General features: G+C 40.4%; 1 protein-coding gene across 1 annotated transcript in view; it reads left to right on the top strand.

The window, feature by feature from the left end:
• The window catches only part of LOC310812048 (phospholipid-transporting ATPase ABCA1), a gene marked incomplete at both ends in the record, with an annotated part of 139,339 nt that extends 121,519 nt beyond the window's left edge, over nucleotides 1-17,820 (top strand). The window contains 4 exons of the mRNA XM_083680446.1: nucleotides 2,240-2,343; nucleotides 4,839-4,931; nucleotides 14,412-14,655; nucleotides 17,695-17,820. Coding sequence (XP_083536572.1) covers nucleotides 2,240-2,343; nucleotides 4,839-4,931; nucleotides 14,412-14,655; nucleotides 17,695-17,820 — 567 coding nt within the window. The remainder of the gene's footprint in view (nucleotides 1-2,239; nucleotides 2,344-4,838; nucleotides 4,932-14,411; nucleotides 14,656-17,694) is intronic.
• Between the last annotated feature and the right edge of the window lie 1,532 nt (nucleotides 17,821-19,352).

Genomic DNA, 19,352 nt, shown 5'->3' on the forward strand with positions numbered 1-19,352 from the left:
TTCCACAGCAAAGACATTGAAAAGAAACTTAAGAATACTAGCTGCCCAGTACAGTAGACGTCTCATAGCTATCTGGCAGCCACACACACCCACACACACACACACACACACACACACACACACACTGGAGTCATTGAGATGGGCATCAGCCAACAGAACAGTAGAAGGCTGGGCCAGGCCAGGATGGGAGGCTACATAATGTATGATTATATTAGGTTCAGTAGACTAGAGGTAACGCCGTGCTACATCAGTTGCCAAACACTGTAGGAACCTGCATCAGTAGGAAATTAGATAACCGTGTCTGTTCTGTGGAAAAAACATGCAGTTGCAATTTTTCTGCTTTAGAGTGCGCAGTGTTTGAGTCCACTCACTGCATTAATGTGAAAATTTATAGATTTATTTACATATTCTATCTCTTTCACTTTTCACCACTAAGTATGTCAACCCCATTGTTTTGGTCTGTCAGTAAACCGGCAAGAGCCAGTCTCTCTTCTGGTTGATTTAGGTTTTACACACACACACACACACACACACATCCACACATCCACATTCTGTATAAAAACAAAACATCTTGGATCAAACTTTTAATGCTTATTGAATTTCCTGTGGGAATATAAATAAATTGCTAGCAGATGAAAAGGGATGTATTTCAGGGGTCACGATCCGGTCACGTTTTAATTAATTTTTTCATAGACAATCAAATCTGGATTGAAATTGTGAAGCAAACATAACCCTGTTTGCAGGAATTAAAACTAATTCCTAGTACTAATTACTGTGTGTGCCTTAAGACTCAAATAGGAAAAGTCAGTGGCGATGTCCCAGCTAAGCATTTTTTCACACACAGAAAAGGAAACCTTAATCAAACCTTAAATCATCCCACGTTATTGCAGGCAATTGTTTGCAATAGTGAAGGTTAAACATGTATTATAAAGTCATATTCTGAATGGAAAGTACTGAGTTTGGGACAAGTCACTGTAGTGAGTTATGTTAAAGTGCAGAACATTTTGTTGACACTGACAAAGTAGATTTACTGACTTGTCAATGACCTAATAACTTCATAACACATGAATGTTTTCCTATCCCCGCACTCGCTGTACTGTTGTGTGTCGGCAGATTACAGTACATACAGTACTTAGATACATAAACTAACTACAGTATATCCTATTTTGGCACTGCACATGCCTGTGTGTAGATATTTTACATACTGTCTGTCGGTGGGCCTGCCCTGTACTCTGAGACAGAGGGTTAATGTCATGTTAGAGAGAGTAAGCAGTTGTGTGGTAGAACACAGAGTCTCGCTTGGCAGCCTTGAGCCACATTGGCTTTGCACAAGGACATAGTCGGCATGGTGATGTGGATCCCCCATGGGATATCTGGGATTCTGGCGGCGTAAGAGCCGGGGCTGGAGCACAGGCAATGGCCTGAGTCCTGTCTCTCTCTAATCGTGCATGGACAGACTACCCTGAGGAGAGAAAGAGAGAGAGAGTGCACATTTTGCATCCACTGCATGTGTGTCTGTGTCTGTGTCTGTGTATGTCTGTTTGTAAATGTATGTTTAAGCACTTACATGAGTCTGGATTCAAGGAATGTGTGTACTGTAAATGTAGTGTGTGTGTGTGTGTGTGTGTGTGTGTGTGCACTTGTGTGTGTGTGCGTGCGCATGTGTGTGTGTGTGTGTGTGTGTGTGTGTGTGTGTGTGTGTGTGTGTGTGTGTGTGTGTGTGTGTGTGTGTGTGTGTGTGTGTGTGTGTGAGTATGTCTGGGTCTGGGACTGTGTCTGTCAGGGAGAGCCCCAATGTGATTTCCTTTGGTCAGTTCTGAAAGTGCCTGATGCCCTCGGTTTTCTCCAGCTCTCTAAATACAAAGTTCCTTTACCCTGCTTTAATGTCACTGCTTACTGATAGTAACAGAAGCCATTGAAATATAACATGGCTTTCATATGAAATGTATGGTCTTCCAACTAGAAAAGGAATACAGTGTCAAAAGCATATTTTGTATATAAGTTTAGGACTTATATGGATTTGACACTTTAACATTTATTTTATTTTATTTATCTTTTTACTTTTGTTCAGGTAATGCAAAGATACACATGGTGTGTGTGCCCATCAATGTGGACCATTGAAGTTGCACTGAGACTCAGAGTGTATAAAACACTGATGTGAAATGACAGGATGGCATACTGTACAGGATGTAATTGTTGTGGAACACTGAGGTTTCATTTTGTTGTTTTGTTTCTGTAGGATGAGCCAACTACAGGGATGGACCCCAAAGCTCGGAGGTTCCTGTGGGACTGCATCCTGAGTGTTATCAAAGAGGGACGATCTGTCATCCTGACCTCACACAGGTGACTCATCTTACTAGTCATGCATTATTGCATCTAATAAAACATTTTATTATGAATGATTCATCCGATTACTGACATGGAAGATGAAAGGGTGACTACTAAAACAATGGCGGAAGAGGCAGATGCAGTAGATGCAGTAAGAATACAGGTGTAATATTCTTCCCATTGAAATTAAGTTGGATCTTCATTTCAACTCAATACAATAATGGTGCAATTGCCAAAACAACTTCAAACTGTCATCGTCATTAGTCAGGTGGATAGATTAGTAATTTTTAAAGTAGTAATTTCACTACATTCATGTTTATTCATTAACATTTTCCAAACTTCTGCTGGATTTACAGCAGTAGGTGGAAATCTGTTTAGTCTAGAATTTATTATCCCCATCCTGTATCTTCTCCTTTCGAGAAACAAAAGGCATTTGTTGTCTTAGTGGTAATGGCTGAGTTGCATCCAATCTTCCATATCGCAACCAGGTGCTTTTGTTTGTCGAGAGCTGAATTCACTAGGTTTTACATAGTCATAATCCTAATTGCGCCATCCCTCAGTAAAGCAGCAAAGGCTTCGCCTCAGCAAGAAATGAATCACATTGCAGCTAATATGGCTGAGGAAACAAAAAATACAGAAGTGGGGAACAAAAATGTACAGATGTTATCCTCCACTCTCTAATTGCATTATTTGTTGTCCATTGGGCTGGGGTGTCAAAGAAGATGTGGAGAAATGATCACCAGGACCCATGAACCATCCTGTTCCCTGAACCTTAACTGGGGATGAAAAATTGGCAGGCACATTTCAATTACAGGGGACATGTGTTTTGTATTTCTGTTTTTTTTTTTTCAAAAAGGGAAAGAGATGGAACATGGTCATGATTTAAATGAAGCCCTTCCTTTTGTGTGAAACACAGTGAAAGTAGGATAACTTGAGATAGTTCAACTACATGGGAAACTTTGTATTTTATTCATATTGACAAAACTAAACTGTCAACTTAATTTACTTTAGCTGCATACAGTGGACATCTGAACACAAACATATATCATATCATGTCCCATGACCTACATCATGGGTTGGCCAACCCTGCTAATTGAGAGGGGGCACACTTTTGTTCCAGTCCAGTTCTAACCATTGACATACATCTATACACTACTAACTACTGACCGCCAAATAGATTCCTATGAGAGATATAATTGGTGCAGTGAATCCAGGAAATGGCGCTAATCGCGTTCATAGTGTCATTTGATGACCAACCTTGACACCAACACAGGCACAGTCCGTTGGTAAAATTGATTTTCCACAGCTGGGCTTTCTAGTCCCAACCTGTCGTGTGAGTTTGTTTACATTCTGCAGTTCGTAAGGTGGTGAACTACATGGAGACACTAGCAACACATGTCAAATAGCCTCCGGTTTCCCAACAGGTTATGGTAACTTTTCAGCATGTGACAATTGTAAAAAGCATTATTCAAATCAATTCGATTGGCAACTAAAGCACTTAAATAATAAGAAAAATCCCATCCTCACTCTAAACCAGTGGGGTAGAGGCGGCTAAAAGCCCATGTTTTAAGCCCTGAATAGGCCCGGAGTAAGCATTGTTGAAGCACAGGGTAACTGTGGAAAAGCAATTGGCCTTGGCACGCATGGTTTTAGCATGGAAATGGGGTTACTGGGGATATGCTTTTTGGCATAAGCCATTGCAGTGCCCTGTAGTTCTCCCCATGGTCAGATGGTATAACTGGCTTCAAAATCTCCCAGCAGGATTGCTAACACACATGTCCTTGTCTAGTTGAAACAGATGTGTTAATGCAGGAATGGAAAAAAAACCTGCACATCTTATAGCTCTTCAGGAATAGTTTTAACCAGCCATGACCTACCCATGACATTTCAGGAAGCACTCACTGTAATGTCATGTTGTACTTAGGCAGAGGACTCAAATGCACAACTTGGAGGCAAAACTTAAATCCAATAGAATAGTTTTTACTTTCAAAAAAGGTTTGGTACACAGGTAGGCAGTCAATGGGTAGGCAGATAATCCAGGAAGGGGGTAGACAAAGCAGGGTTTGGTACACAGGTAGGCAGTTCAAAAAGGCAGGCAGATAATCCAAGGGGTAGGCAAAAAGGCAAAGAAACACAAAAAAAACAGGAAAACGTATCACTAGGAAATGCTGGGACGTCTAACACGAAGATACAAAGACGAACTGGCACAGAAACAGAGGAACACAGACTAAATACACAGGGAAAGATGATGTGGAACAGGTGAAGCTAATCAGGGCAGGATGGACTATCACACAGGCAGGAAACACACAAGGGCAAGTGGTAAAGTGTCTGAAATGAGAGACAAGGTGAGTAACACAAAAATAAACAGGAAACAATAAATGAATAACATGAAACAAAGACAAACAGGACGAGACGTTACACTCACATTGCCAATACTCTTCCATAGAAGTTCCCAGTGCTCCAGTATTAGTCCATACAGTGAGATCTCTCTTTCTTTCCTTCTCTTACAGCATGGAGGAGTGTGAGGCACTGTGCACTCGCATGGCCATAATGGTGAACGGACAGTTCAAGTGCCTGGGTAGCATACAGCACCTCAAGAGCAGGTGAGATCTCAATGGGGTGACATGTTCTTTTCTTATGATACAGGGTACAATGTTGTAGATGTATTTGTGGATATGGTAATTTATCAAAAGCAGATAACATGTGAAACTGGTGATATAAAAACACTATTGATCTATTGATTGCACTCACATAATGCTGGGTTTGACCAAGGAGTTAAACCGAAAAGGAGTCTGTGCTGGTCGAAGCACGACATTTGATGTTGTATATGACCTGTGAAGTCTTGCTAAAGTGTCAGTGCACGCAATTAGTTAACATTTCTCATCCACTGGTCAATCAAACATCATTCTATCATATTTGGTGATATGATTTGATATTTGGGTGATATGAAATAAAACTATAGGCCTCCCAACCAGTGATAATTGACAAATGGTCTATTAAGAGTTGAAGTTCATGTTTATTCCTTACTGATTTTAAAATCAGCAGAGATGCATCTCCTACTTGGTTAACCAACAGCTAGCTAAACCAGCTTACTGTTAGAGTTACTGTTGCTATCAACCGTACATACCAACATGGAAAGAAACATTGTTGCTAGCTGGCCAAGTGGTCATCTCAACTGTCTGAGCTGTGATTTGGCTTGATTGTTAAATGTATGCTACTTGTCAGCATTGTGATCGGATTTTGTTTAAATATCCCTTCACGCGGTTCGTGGTAACGTGTCTAATTGAAACCAAGTTGAACAGAATGTGGTTAAGGACCTCTGTGTCCGGATTGCATTCTGTGATGCTGCCACAATGCAAGCTCGTCACCTCCGGAGGTGGTTTCACAGATCCTATCAGAATGTGTTTTTTACATGTATACCTGTCTTTTCATGAGGACACAATCAGGATGCAGACAGCATCTGGATACAGGACACATTTTAATGGTGTAAATGGGGTCATCGAGTGACATGTGTATGGTGTCTATGTCATGGTTCTACATAACATCACAAACAGGAGTGAATGCATGACACTCTAGGGAGTATATTCATTAAGTATGGGTTCCACTGCACCTCCATCGAGTAATATATATCGTAGGCAAATAAGTTCGGGTTTACAAACAAAACTTTATGAAAGCCATCATTTTCTCCACAAACAAGATCAATGAAAAGTCTATAAATTACCCAATTGTAGTGGCAGCACGATAAGCCTTGGTTCATTTAGGGACATAGTATACTGGCACTCTTACTAACCCCCACTCATCTGTGTGTAGTTTGTTGGCCTCATGGATACATTCATGTCTCCCTCCACCTATGATATCAGTGTGTCCCTGTTCAACTGTCGATCATGTCAGATTAGTTTTTAGAATTAACCTCTTCTGATGAACTACAGTTCTAATGCATGTTAAACAGCACTCTGGAGGGGTGTGTTATAGGCTTTTGTATAGAACATGGAGTATACAGAGTTTATTAAATACCTTGGGCCCCAATTTGCTTCTGCTAAAGAGCGCTGCGCAATGCTACTTTCTTAGTGGCCATGACCGCTAAATTGGTAATTTCGTTCCGCAAAGTTTCAGTTAGCATAGACGCGGAGGCCAAGTCTCCAGCAATGAGTGGGTGCGGACAGTTTAATATGAGATGAAGATATCCATTGTCCTTGCCAATCAGGATTTCGCCATTAACGCGACTCCATCTGCACTGACGGAGGCTCCAATAACTTTTATATATTTAGATTTTTATTTTTATTTATTTTTAAGTACAAATACCATTGCAATTGTAGGCAAGACATTTAACTTGAGTCTCTGTGATATCATAATCTAACCACACAGCAAGCCTAGAGTGGTCACCAAATTCAACCTGAGAGTCATTGCACATGGTTTTAATGGTGCACAGCGCTCTTTTAGCAGAAGCAAATTGGGGCCTGTTCTCTTTTAGATATTTTACATAAATGTAAATTTGCAGTAGTCCATGTTGTTATGATAATGAATATATTACTTTTACAAAAGTTAGAAAAAGATTGCATTCTTTATTTTCTGTGTAACCACATCAACTTCTGTTCATTGCTATTCACATATTGACATTTGGGGATGAATTAGTTCACTCGCAAGCAACTTCTATGCATCTAAGCTATTCCATATCACAATCTTTTCCTTCATAACTATAAATCTTTTTTGGTCTCCTACATCTTTATACATCCCTAATAGCCTTTGTACATGTCTCTTAATACATTTTGTCGGGTCTCTATCACCGATTTTCTCTGACCTTAACTACAGCACTTAAGTATGCTCTCTGACATTCACCTGACATTTCTCAGACCAACCCTTGCCCAAGTCCCCAGAGTGGTGGTGGGGCCATCCATTAGGTTAGGTACAGCTAGGTGACATTATTACAGCACTATCGTGTGATCTTCCAGGAGGACATTACACAGGATGAGAATGAGGGGGGTTTTAACAACCCAGGGGCTGGTAGAAGGATCAATCGACCTGGAGTCTTGGGGGGTGGGGCTCGGTGGGGTACATGGGAGGGAGAATATTCACGTCTGAATATCTTGGAGGGAGCAATGATGTCAAGGGTATTTCCCATCAATAGTGCTGATGTCATATCATCTCCCGGGTTGTTAAATCACAGAGGAGAGAGAGTGAGAGAGGGGTGTGATGTGCTAACCTGTCCCTCCCAGATGTTGGGGTAATTGACAGATCCTCTGTGTCAATTACTTTCTGTCCTCAGGGAGAGTGGGACACTGTCAATAATTCATGAAAGACACTGGAGCTAAGAGTAGTATTTTAGAGGGAGGCAGGCTTGGAATGTGTAAACTCATATGCTACTATCGTGTTATCAGTTACCATACATACAGACACATTTCTCACTTCACAGACTTAGGGTTAGGGTTAGGGAAAAATAAGATAAACATTACCTGTACATTAATGTTTTTTGTGGTGGTAATTGTGGTCGTGTGAAGAGTATTTGTGTGGGAGTGCTTTTAATGCTATCGCTCAGTTCCGGCGACACAATGAATAATTTCTAATTAAGCGTCCCTATCTGTTCCGCGGTTTGTGTAATTAATGTTTCATAAGGTGTGGGCCCTGTTAATGACTAAAAAGGCAATTAAGGACTGTCTCCTCTGTTTCCCTTTCTCCTCTCCCACTGTCACGCGTGCACCCATGAAATGTGTCCCGAAAGAGGGCTGGGACGCAGAAACAGGATAGATGGACAGGTGTAGCCAAGCGTCTGATCAACCATCTTTAAGTCAAGCTGTGTGAAGCCTGCGGAATATAATCCATCCACATTTATCTGGAAACACAGCCTTACTTCAGGTGCTTGTTTATGCAAATCGCCTGCAATGTGGCGAGGGAGGGGCGTACACAATGTCTCGCTAATAGCCAAGCTGTTGCCGATTTGGAGATGGGAAAAGTTCCATCAAGCGTGTGACTGGGGCAGAAGCAAGTGGCATGCTGTTATCATGCGGCAGTAGCGACTGACCTGTATAGCACTAGTGGCACTACTTTCCTCTCCTACACCCTTCCCTTCCTTCCATCCCTTTCTCATCTCTGCTGAGAAAGAGTGTGGAATCGCACCGCAGGGTGGCTCTCACATTTTGACCCCCTATTGCTTATGTGTAATGCTCCCACCAACCATTTCCACCTCTCACCATCCCCCTCTTCTCTTTCTTTCCTCCAGCACCTTACACTACATTACCTTTATTTATTCATCCTCCTGCTCCCTCTTTCTCAGGTGGTGCTTGGACCCCCCCCGACAAGAGCTTGTCAGTGCTGCATTCTTAAGGACACCAATGACCTGTCTTTATCATTGAGCTGCCCGTTGGCTCGTTTCAACAACCCTGGCCATGTATATCAATCAACCGCAAATGAGCTAAAATAGACCATTCAAATCAGACAGAAAGAGCCTCTTAACACAATGAGGGGACGAACGCCATTTTAAGAGGCTCCTTCATTATCTGGCCTCATGATTGTTTCGTCTTTAAAGGACTCCTCCCTCCTTCCCCTATCCTTCCCTCACACACACACACACACACAGACACACACACACACCCGGGATGGCTCAGTGCATTTAAAATCAATCATTCAATAGGAATTTATGAAAGCCCAGCAAAAAAGGAAAATTAATAAGTGGCTGTAAATAGTCTTTTACAGTGGAGGAGCCATGGATGTGAAAGCTCCCAGGTGTTAAGTAAACCAAAATAAAGTGCAAGGCAATAAAAGAGCTCCTAAGCCCTTATAAGCTTGTCAGAGACAAAGTAAGCGGGACTTTTTTGCTGAGTGACATCATTCATGTGTCTGGAAATAGAAGGTTTGCAGCAAGCAGACACTAAAGCCTGCATCTCAATGTATTGTTTTTTACTTGCTTACTTTAAGGGAAGGAGTGAAATAAAAAAACACTGCAAAGTGCCTTTAATGCATTAAGATAATGCACCGCTGCACAAGAGTTTTTATAAGAGCATCTAAAAGTTTGGATCAATCTTCACAAGTTGGCTTTGAGAAGTCTAATAAATTTTCTCTCACTCTCCCTGGATTGACTCAGGTGCATTGTTGCTAAGTAGTACACCTTCTAAGTGTCTGTCAGTGTCTCTGATGGATGGGAAAATAATACCCCTCACAGTTTACAATGCCTCAGCAATGTGGCTGTTATTAATAATGGTCACACACTGACAAACATGTCTGTGGACAGTGATGTATGTGTGTGTGCATGCATGTGCTGTCTAACTGTGAGCATACACTGTACATATTTTTTTGTGTATGTACAGTATATGATATTCTGTGTGCCATGTGTGTGTGTGTGTGTGTGTGTGTGTGTGTGCGTGTGTGTGCGTGTGTGTGTGTGCCCTGAATAAAGCATGCGCTGTTCCGTTTCTCCATTGCCTGTGGCATCTCAGTGGAGACCTGGGGGAGGAAATCCTCCTCAGGATATGACCTGGAGGACTTCCTGCTGGATCAAAGCGTGGGCCGCCTTGGCCGAGTCGTGACCCTTGGCCCTTAGCCCCGTTCCCCCTCTGGACACAAATACGGGGGTTGTTGGTGGTGGGTGACCTTTTCCAACTCCTACCATGCTGAGGACATGCACAGCACTCCTATTCCCTGTCATGCCCCTTTCGAGGCATACTGTTATTTGTTTTAAATTACAAGGGAGGGACTCTCCAGCAGAGGAGGGAGAGAAGGGTATTGAGCCAGCACAATCAGAAAGGAGAGCCTCAGTAAAAAGAGCCAGTGCTGCACTTGCAGTAGCCTGGAATGGAACATCTATCATCAACCATTCTGTGTGGCATCAGCGGTCATAATTGCGAAGTTGGACATTATGAACAATTATGACTTGTTTTGATGTGATGTTTTTATCTTATGAAAGCATTATGGAAGCATTGTGACTGCTCTTGTCCATAGAGATAGAACAGACAGACAGACAAATAGACAATGACTCATGAGTGGAGCTAGTGACAGGTCTTGTTTAGTGGTGAGAGTTGCAGAAGATGGTGAAAATGCAATCCGCTACACTCCCTCCAGCCACAGCATATCGGCTGAGAGAGGAAGAAGAGAGAGGATGAGAGTGAGAGAGCTAATTGATCTTTTTACTGCTGCTGACAAGCAGCGTTTGATTACCCATGTATGCCTGAAACCCTTTTTGCAACGCTCCCAACCATTATTGGTTTTTAATAATGTTTTCGTCTTTGTTGAGCTTGCAGATCTAAGGCTTGTCTTTTAGAGCCAGTAGACTTAGCTAAATCGTGGCCTATTGTATGAAATGTTGATTGGATGATGAATTGAGCTTGATCAGAGTCTCAAAATGAACGTGATGTCAAACAACTTCCTTCAGTTTACTGGTTGATCTGTGAACTAAGTTGATTTGTACACCAAATTGCGTTGCACGTACAGTATGTCCAAATTACTTTATGTATTATTATGTACTCATGTCAATAATCTATTGTTTACATACAATATCAGAGGGTAAGAAAACAGAATGTTTTCAGATCTATTTTTTATATATAGTATTCTTACTGTGACGGGGCCTATTCTTGATCATCATTCAAGGTGATGACTGTATACCGTTATTGTGGTGCTTTAACTTCAAGCAGCCATCCTGGCATTGGCAGACTTGGCTACCCAGGAGACCCATTCCCCTCTTCACCACCACCGAGGTTCACTTCACTCTCCCATGGCCCCCTGGGATGTGGAGCCTGCAGCTTATTCACTTACCACATCACTAATTACCGTTAAGGGTGCCATGCCTCCTCTGCATGTACCACTTACAGCCCACAATGGACATTTCCATGAATAAATATAACATTAGGGGATTAATTAAGCAGAAAACAATGGGTCATAAGAACGCTAATGACAAAATAACAAGGCAAAGTGTCTTATTTTGTGCTCACTAGACTTAGCATAAACCCAGAAAGATCTAGAATCTTAATTAGTGGGTGGCTGGGTAGCCCATTCCAGCATTGGGGAAGCATTTCATGTTGACAATAAGTTTTTGATTTTAATGTTTTCCATTTCAATGTGCTGGTACATTTGTTTTAAAATATTTGTTCTTCATGTCTGAATACCCCACATAACTGAATTGGAAAGTAAATAAATTGGCACTGCTTTATACGAATAGATTCAACAAGCAATCCTCATCACATGCTCATATGCCATGAGTAATTAACTTGCTGAGGTGTTTTGAACAATGTTTTTGTTTATGAAACACCTTCTTAAGACACCTGGAATTAATTCAAGTGAGACAAATCTCATGTTGGGTTCATAACAACCCCATAACAATTAATTAAGCTTGCCATATTCTTCCCTAATTATTTTTGTGACCTTCTGAAAATAAGTGTGTTCACTGTGAAAGATGTTAGATGTTTTAAGAAATAATTCTAAACAATAACCCCTAAACATTCCTTAATCTTGTCACACCATGGGCCGGATTTAGCATTTACATAATTTGCACCTGTTTTCTCCCAGGTAGTATTAGACATAGATAGAACCAGCACTTCCACGCTGTAAAATCTTTGAAGGGGAGGGGATGGATTCTTTCAGGCAACCGCTCACCAGTTACTACAGTAGGCATGCATGTGCTCTCACAGCGGTCTCGCCTCTTTGTGATGCACCTGCTCCTTGACTCACCACGTCCGACATGCCGGGAGCTTTCAAACAGTCAGGGAAATGAAGATCAATTATACATTATATATCCCCTTCCTCACTTCCTCAGCTTCATCCCTCCCTTCATCCGTGCTTTGCTGACACTAGGCCACCACCACATACAGGGCAGGAAGAAGTAGAAGCATATGTGACAAACATTGCATTTGACAGTGTACACATTACTTTGGCTTGAGAATAGGCAATGGGCATGGTCTGTGTTGGGGGTAACGCGTTTGAAAAGTAATGCATTACTTAGTAGTAACGCATATGTCCATGTGTTCTAACTAAATTTCTGTGAAATCAATCTAAATGTCTGAAAAATGCAATTCAAAATGGCAAGAAAAGCGTCTCATCACGACGAAATTCTATCTTGATAAGTCTAGCACATCTAAGGAATATTGTCTATAAACATGTAGGCTGCTTTCCGAAACAAAATATACATATTAAAGCCATTCAATACAGGCTATCAAGTCACTACAAGGCCAACTTCAAATGCCATGACATAAAAATGTAAATAACCGGCACATTAAACTGCTGACGGCGAAATAAAATGCATAACATCAAAGGGATTATTTAACATCAGGGATAGATCAGTCAATCAAACAATGGCTTTCCTTCGCTCATCTGATATGGGTAGGCCTATAGTGGAGCTCTGAATGGACAGCGTAAAAAAAAGTTATTGAACAAGTAATATAGTGAGACTCTCCTTCATAAATAAATACATTTAAAAATTTGAAATGTATACAAAAAAATCGTCCACTGTCCACTCGATTTTATGGATGATATTAAACAGTAATTAGATAGTGTAACATTGCGCACTGTCATTTGTTGAAGTGACACTGGAAACTATTCAAAAACATATATGTAGCAGCATTGAAATATTATCTGTGGTAGATGTTTAACTTTTTAGTGGTCTCAGTCATCTTGTCTACCTTAGCCTACCACATGTTAACGTAGACTTTGGGATATGACATCATAGCAAAACAAGCGGGGTGACGCTGCCAGAGAAAACTTACTGTAGAGTTTAATGTGGTTGGCGCATGCACTCTGCCATCTTATGTCAGAGGGCAGTGAAATAAGTGGACGCTCTCATTTGCTCTTGTTCACTACAATATCTTTGATTAAGTTTGTTCTGCTTCTGTCATATCCCAGAGTCTACCTTTAAAGTCTTTTGGAAATAATACGCTGGTAAAGTGATTATATCAAAATCAAAGAATACCATGACAATGAAAATATCTGGAGACAAACATAGCAAGCTTGTATAGAAAGCTCCATAGGATACTGTAAATACCGCTTCTTCTTTTTTTTTTTTTTAACATGATAAAATATTAGTATTTGATATTCGAGACGTGTGTTAGTACAAGTAACGTGGCTAACTGTGACCAGTCACTAATATAACTGTTTAATATCTCCGTTTCTGGGATGAAGGGGAAAGCAAAATAATAAAGAATATTAGATTATATTATGGTGGGAGTACATTTAGCAGCCAAATATTTACATGTCAGTTTCATGTCAGTTTTGCAATGCTGAACGTTTGTTTGGCTGTCTCCAGTGATGTTCTACTTGTGTATTGAGTGCTCCATGACAATTGACAGTTGAAGGTTGACTGCAATGTTTTCGCCACTGATTAAGCAAAGCAATAAGCACCATGGACAATGGCCATGCGTTGATTGTATTCCCGCAGGTCGCCTACGAAAGCATCTGTTTGCGAGCATATACATCTTTCTGTGACTTAGGTTTAGATAATTGAATAGAAATCGATTGGATATGGTTTATTGAACTGATAGAGGGGACACTATCACATAGTGACACAATCACATATCACAGGGGACATTTCGCACTGCTTTGAAGATCCCCCTCAAGCACAATTAATGTTAAATGTTAGGCTATGTAGGTGTAATGTATAGCCTAATGATGATATTCCAGTTTTTATATTGTTCTATCTCTCCAGAACAATGGTCTTCAAAATACAGGATTTATATAGGAATGCATAGGGACATAGGGATTTCATAGACAAATCAATCTAGACTTGAACTCAGAGATGATTTTTGTTGGCCACCAGAGGGGTGTGATTTTGAGACAGAGGGTGTGACTTTCCAAGTGTGTGAAATCTGGAATGCCTATTTGATACTCACGCACCTTTTCAAAATGGGAATTATAAATATTGGAAAGTGCTGAGTGTGTAAAAGATACAGAGCCCAATGAAATAAGAATATACTCTGAAGTGTGTTTTTGTCTGTTTTATTTGCATGTCCATGTCTGCTTGCACAAGTACTGTACTGTATATGCCTTTGTTCATTGATCGATTTGTCAAGGTGTGTGTGTGTGTGTGTGTGTGTGTGTGTGTGTGTGTGCAAGTTAATTTGTGTGTTCATTCTTGTGTTTCTCCATGAATGTCACTGCTTGTGTGTGTGCAGGTTTGGTGATGGCTACACTGTGATTGTGAGAGTCGGTGGCTCCTCCCCTGCCCTGGCCCCTGTAGAAGACTTTGTCCAGGAGACCTTCCCTGGAAGCATACTAAAGGAGAAGCATCATAACACCCTGCAATACCAGCTCCCACACAGTGATGGTGCTCTCGCCAACATCTTCAGCCAGTTCACTTCCAATCAACAGAGGCTGGGCGTGGAGGACTACTCAGTCTCCCAGACAACTCTGGATCAGGTATCCTCTCTCTCTAGAATTCAGTGTTCTTCACTTCACACTAACACTGGCATACCATATTTAACTAAATAACTTATTATCAAGCCTTTGCTAAGGTGAATCAGTTGTGTCCAGGGATGGAACAAAAGCCTGCACACTTGATACCCAGGATCAAAATGTTATTCTAATTCATATATGAGACAGGTGAGCAACTCTGGTTCAGTTTTATATGAGAGAGGTGAGCAACTATGCTCCAAGAGGACGGCAGTGTGTGCAAAATTATTTGGTTTCACGTGTGTTAGAACTGAATACTGCCGTCTGATGTGAAGCTTGAGATCTGATGCAATTAGGTCTTTTCAGAGGCGAGATGAGTGCGCCTTGTTCTCAAAGTCGGCTATTACCTCAGCAGTGGAGGAGTCTGGGAAGGCCAGAGCCCCTTCAGAGGGGTCCGTAAAGGTCACCTGTCCACTTATCCATGTGGAGAAAAGGAGCTCTGCCTGGATAAAAACAACCCTCTTTTTCAAGAGCCTCTCAGAAACAGCATTTACCCTGTGTTTGTGTGCATGCGTGCGTGCATGAGACCAGGAAGCACCCAAGACAGAGACTAAAATGCCTCAGTTCTCCAGGAAAGTTATTACTACCATCCTGTAGTGTCCAATATTTACCAGATCAGAGAGAGGAAATAAATCATACACTCACTATAAAGTCACTGCGTTAAAACACAAAGGGTAAAAAAACCTATGAAGACCCAGACAGTCACCTTTCAGCTTCTTATTTAATCAGGAGAACGATGACCTATAGTATAGTGTAACCCTGGTGATGTAGAGAGCCTTTGAACCTATGGGGAACTTACAGTGTGTGACTCCATATTGCATTGGACAGAATTTTCTTGTTTAACTGAAATACTATTTTTGCTCACAATTGCCGAAATTCAACTTGAGCATTACTGTCCTATTAGAGCCTCCACCATGCTTGTTAGAAATATATCCTTACAGATATAGAAAATAAAACATTATCCAGCACATGAAAGGATATAGTAAGCACCCATGTAGTAAGTACAAATGCAGTATACTATTAACTTAATTAAAACCAATAGTTGACATCTTAACATAAGTGTTACCATATTCTCTCTCAAATGTCCCTGAAGAAAAGTTATTTCCCATACACCTCCAGAGAGCATTTAAAAGACAGTGGGCAGACTACCTTAGCCGGGCGAGGTTACTAGGGATGGCCTATGTTTAAAGTGTTCAGCGAGGCGCGTGTCCCAGGGACTCCACCGACACACTGGAGAGGTTAATAGAGCAGCGCTGAGTTATGCCTCAACAGCCAACTGTTAAACAGCAAAATGCCCTCTTGCAATAATTAATGCCCATGTCCATCTGTTATTAAGAAAATGTTACTCATAAGCACTGAAACATTTGTTGAGGTTACCATGGTTAACGAATGGTTAGCTAAATGCATTAACTGTAGGTAATTCGGTACACATGTAACAGTAAGGGAAGGAATTTACCATATGATGTACCATATGGAATACTCTATTGTTAAAATATTGGAATGTCTAACCTTGACAAATACACTATTGATAGCCTAGAGTCTATGTAAAGTAATGGTCTGAATAGTGTTTTATTTATAGAGTGTGTAGTTCTGTATACAGGTATGTATACAGGTAAGTCAGATATCAAAGGGCAAAAAATCTAAATGTTTCAAACCATTCAGCATATCTAAGCCAAAGGTAAAATCCCTGGTCCCTCACCTCACGAGCTGAGCTCGTGAAGAGTGGTTCACTGGATGAAATAGCATGCTTGCAGCATGCCTTTATTGGGACGGATGATAGGTGGGGCTATCACTTGCAAGAGTCACCGTACTGTACCAGGTGTGATTGAATAGGGGTCTTGAGCGAAAGGGACACGAGTGCTTGTCCCATAGTGAGGGGTCTCCCTCATCTCCTTCAGAGAACCTGAGTTACATTTGTAACCTTTAGCTTTGTTTTGAGGAATTATTTTTTACTCCAGAGCAAGACACCATGACATTAGTCAAGTTGTTTTAATATTAACTAAAACTGGAGTTTTGCTGGAGTGCAGTCTTCTACAATTTCAAGGAACTGTCTCTAACTGGATCTAACGCTCAGAGTCATCTTTCAAAGGTATCACATACCTACAATCCTGTCTACATTTCCCAGCTCGAAGACTTTCTAGTTCCAATTAAGATGGTAGACACCAGAACGGATCAGGGAAATTGCTAGAACCCTCCTTCTCATCTGAAATGAAACATGCTAAGCTGATAAAAAAGTTATCTTTGACGTTAGGTTAAAAGAGTGCATTTGATTCCACTGGGAGATTCAAACTGTGCTGAATGGGAGGAGAGAAGGGTTGTTTTATTATTCTCTGTCATGTCTGTCTGGGAAGCCTAACAAGAAATAAAAGAGCACTTGTTCTATGCCTCAAACCTACTGTATGTTCATGTTTATTGCGTCCCATTACTTTATGGGCTATAACTGTTGAGAAAGATATACTTCATAGGCATCTAATGGACTAGGTGGGGAAAGTAAACATTTGCCCCTATAAACTGTTTTACTTTTCATTCTCTCAGATAAACATGAAAAAATATTTGTCAGGACCAACAAGACGTATGCCCTCTTCAGTGATTTGTGACACAATCTGGCGGTTTTCATTCCTCTTGTATTCGTAAAGTCAATTCATATCTTTAATGACATACCAAAACAGCTATTTTTGTTATCTTTTTATTCTTTCTTTGTTGATAGTTGATGAATCCAAGCTTTTATTGTAGTTTTAAAATCCCATATAGCAGATGTCAGACATTTGAATAACGGAAAAGGATACATCAACATTGACATAAAGGATGTAGGTAATTTGTTAAAATGCAATAGGGAAGAACAGACCAAAGGTTTGATTGACATTTACATTCTAAAATAAAATAAAAAATATAATTTGATTTAATTCTATGATTTTGTGGAATGCTACCTATTTATATGACCTGCAAATTGATGTTTACACAATGACCTATCTATATTTTTATACTTTGTGCCTTCTTCATTCCCAGGTTTTTGTCAACTTTGCGAGACACCAGCAGGAGGAGGACTCTCAGGCCTACAACAACCCAGTGGACACTTCAGATGAGATGCCGCTGGGGCCTTTGAAGACCTCGCCAGCAGCTGAGAACGTCTAAGACCACCTTCAGCATACTGACTATACCTCAGGTCCAAGCTTGTAGATTGCGTTAAATGAAAAACTATTAGCAGCCCCATCTGTCATAATGCTATCATTGTATGTTATGCAATGCATTTACTGTACCCTGTAATTACCCACAAAATGGTGTGGAATTATGCTGAGCGAATTAGATAAGTGCAGCAGGCTAGCGATGTGCTTCAAAAGATTCAATTGTGAGGTTAGGGAATGTATAATGACTATGCTGTCTTTTTGTGGAATTGTAATGTTGTCACGAAAAACCATTTACACTACTTAATCAAAGTGTTGTATGGTCATGAAGAAATCCCTTTTGTCAGATTTTACATTATGTTTCCCCTATAGAGTATCGAGGAGCTCATGTACTTCCTGTGTCCACTTTCAAATTCCAGGAAAAGTCGTTTTGTCAAAATATAGTCTGTGAATTTACTTCAAGTTCAAGGCAAAAATCCCTATACATTTTTACCATTGGGATTTTTTCAAATAGCTAATATAAGCATGTAACATGTAGGCTAAAGGTTTCTTGTACGTTTTCTTCTCAGATTAAATAGCGTTTAGTTCAAGTAACTGTTTCTCAATTATTTTGTTTGTAAGTCAAAACTTGAACATGTATAAATTAACTTAGAGACAAGACATAGCCAACGTGAAGACAAATCAACGCTAATTAATCGGTCAAGAAAAAATACAAGAAGATTTTACACAACACTTGTATTAGCTGTTTGAAAAATCCCAATGGGAGAAATTAATTGGGATTTTCCACTTGAAACGGAAGTAAGTTCAACAAACCCAAACTAACTATGTTCTGACAGCATGCTTCAGAGTTCTACAGAAGGTAACTAAAGTGAGGTGTGTATGTTTGCCAAATGAGACAGGACTACTAAACACCAGAGAACAGTTGTATTCTTTTTTAATTAAGGTCAACACATGTTGCTCCCTCAACTCGTTAATAACACACTCCCTTAAATTGATTGTTTGCTATTGTTTGTTTAATTTCTTATATTATTCCAGTCATCACCCAATGACAAAGAGAAACTTTGCACCAGTATCTTCACTGATTTACTAACCAAAAATGACTGGAACAGTGTAATGATGGCCAGGCCTCTTTGAGTTCAATGACATTAAGGAACTGATATGATATCTCTGTGGTCTTCCAGGACCACTGATACTTTCCTTTTATCCTGCCTTGTTCTTAAATTAGAATGGCATGCCCACTTGTGTGCAGGACAGAGATGCAAGCCTATATTTATATAAAGTGTATATTTAGGAGATAAAATGTGCTTTTGATACATTGTCTGACTCAGGAACTTTCTGTACAGCTGTAAGGTGGAGAGATATATTTGCATTTGAATTGTTTATGTTTATAATACTCTCATAGCTATGCATATACTATAAATATATTGAGAGAAAGTGCTTTTTTAACACCTGTGAAACCCCACTAAGCACTTTGTCAGTCTGCCTACATTACCTCACACTTAGCACTTTCTTCCTGATGCAAACAACACCTTGGTTTGCCAC

This window comes from Argentina silus (assembly GCF_951799395.1).
Source record: "Argentina silus genome assembly, chromosome: 1".
Classification (NCBI taxonomy): Eukaryota; Metazoa; Chordata; class Actinopteri; order Argentiniformes; family Argentinidae; genus Argentina; species Argentina silus.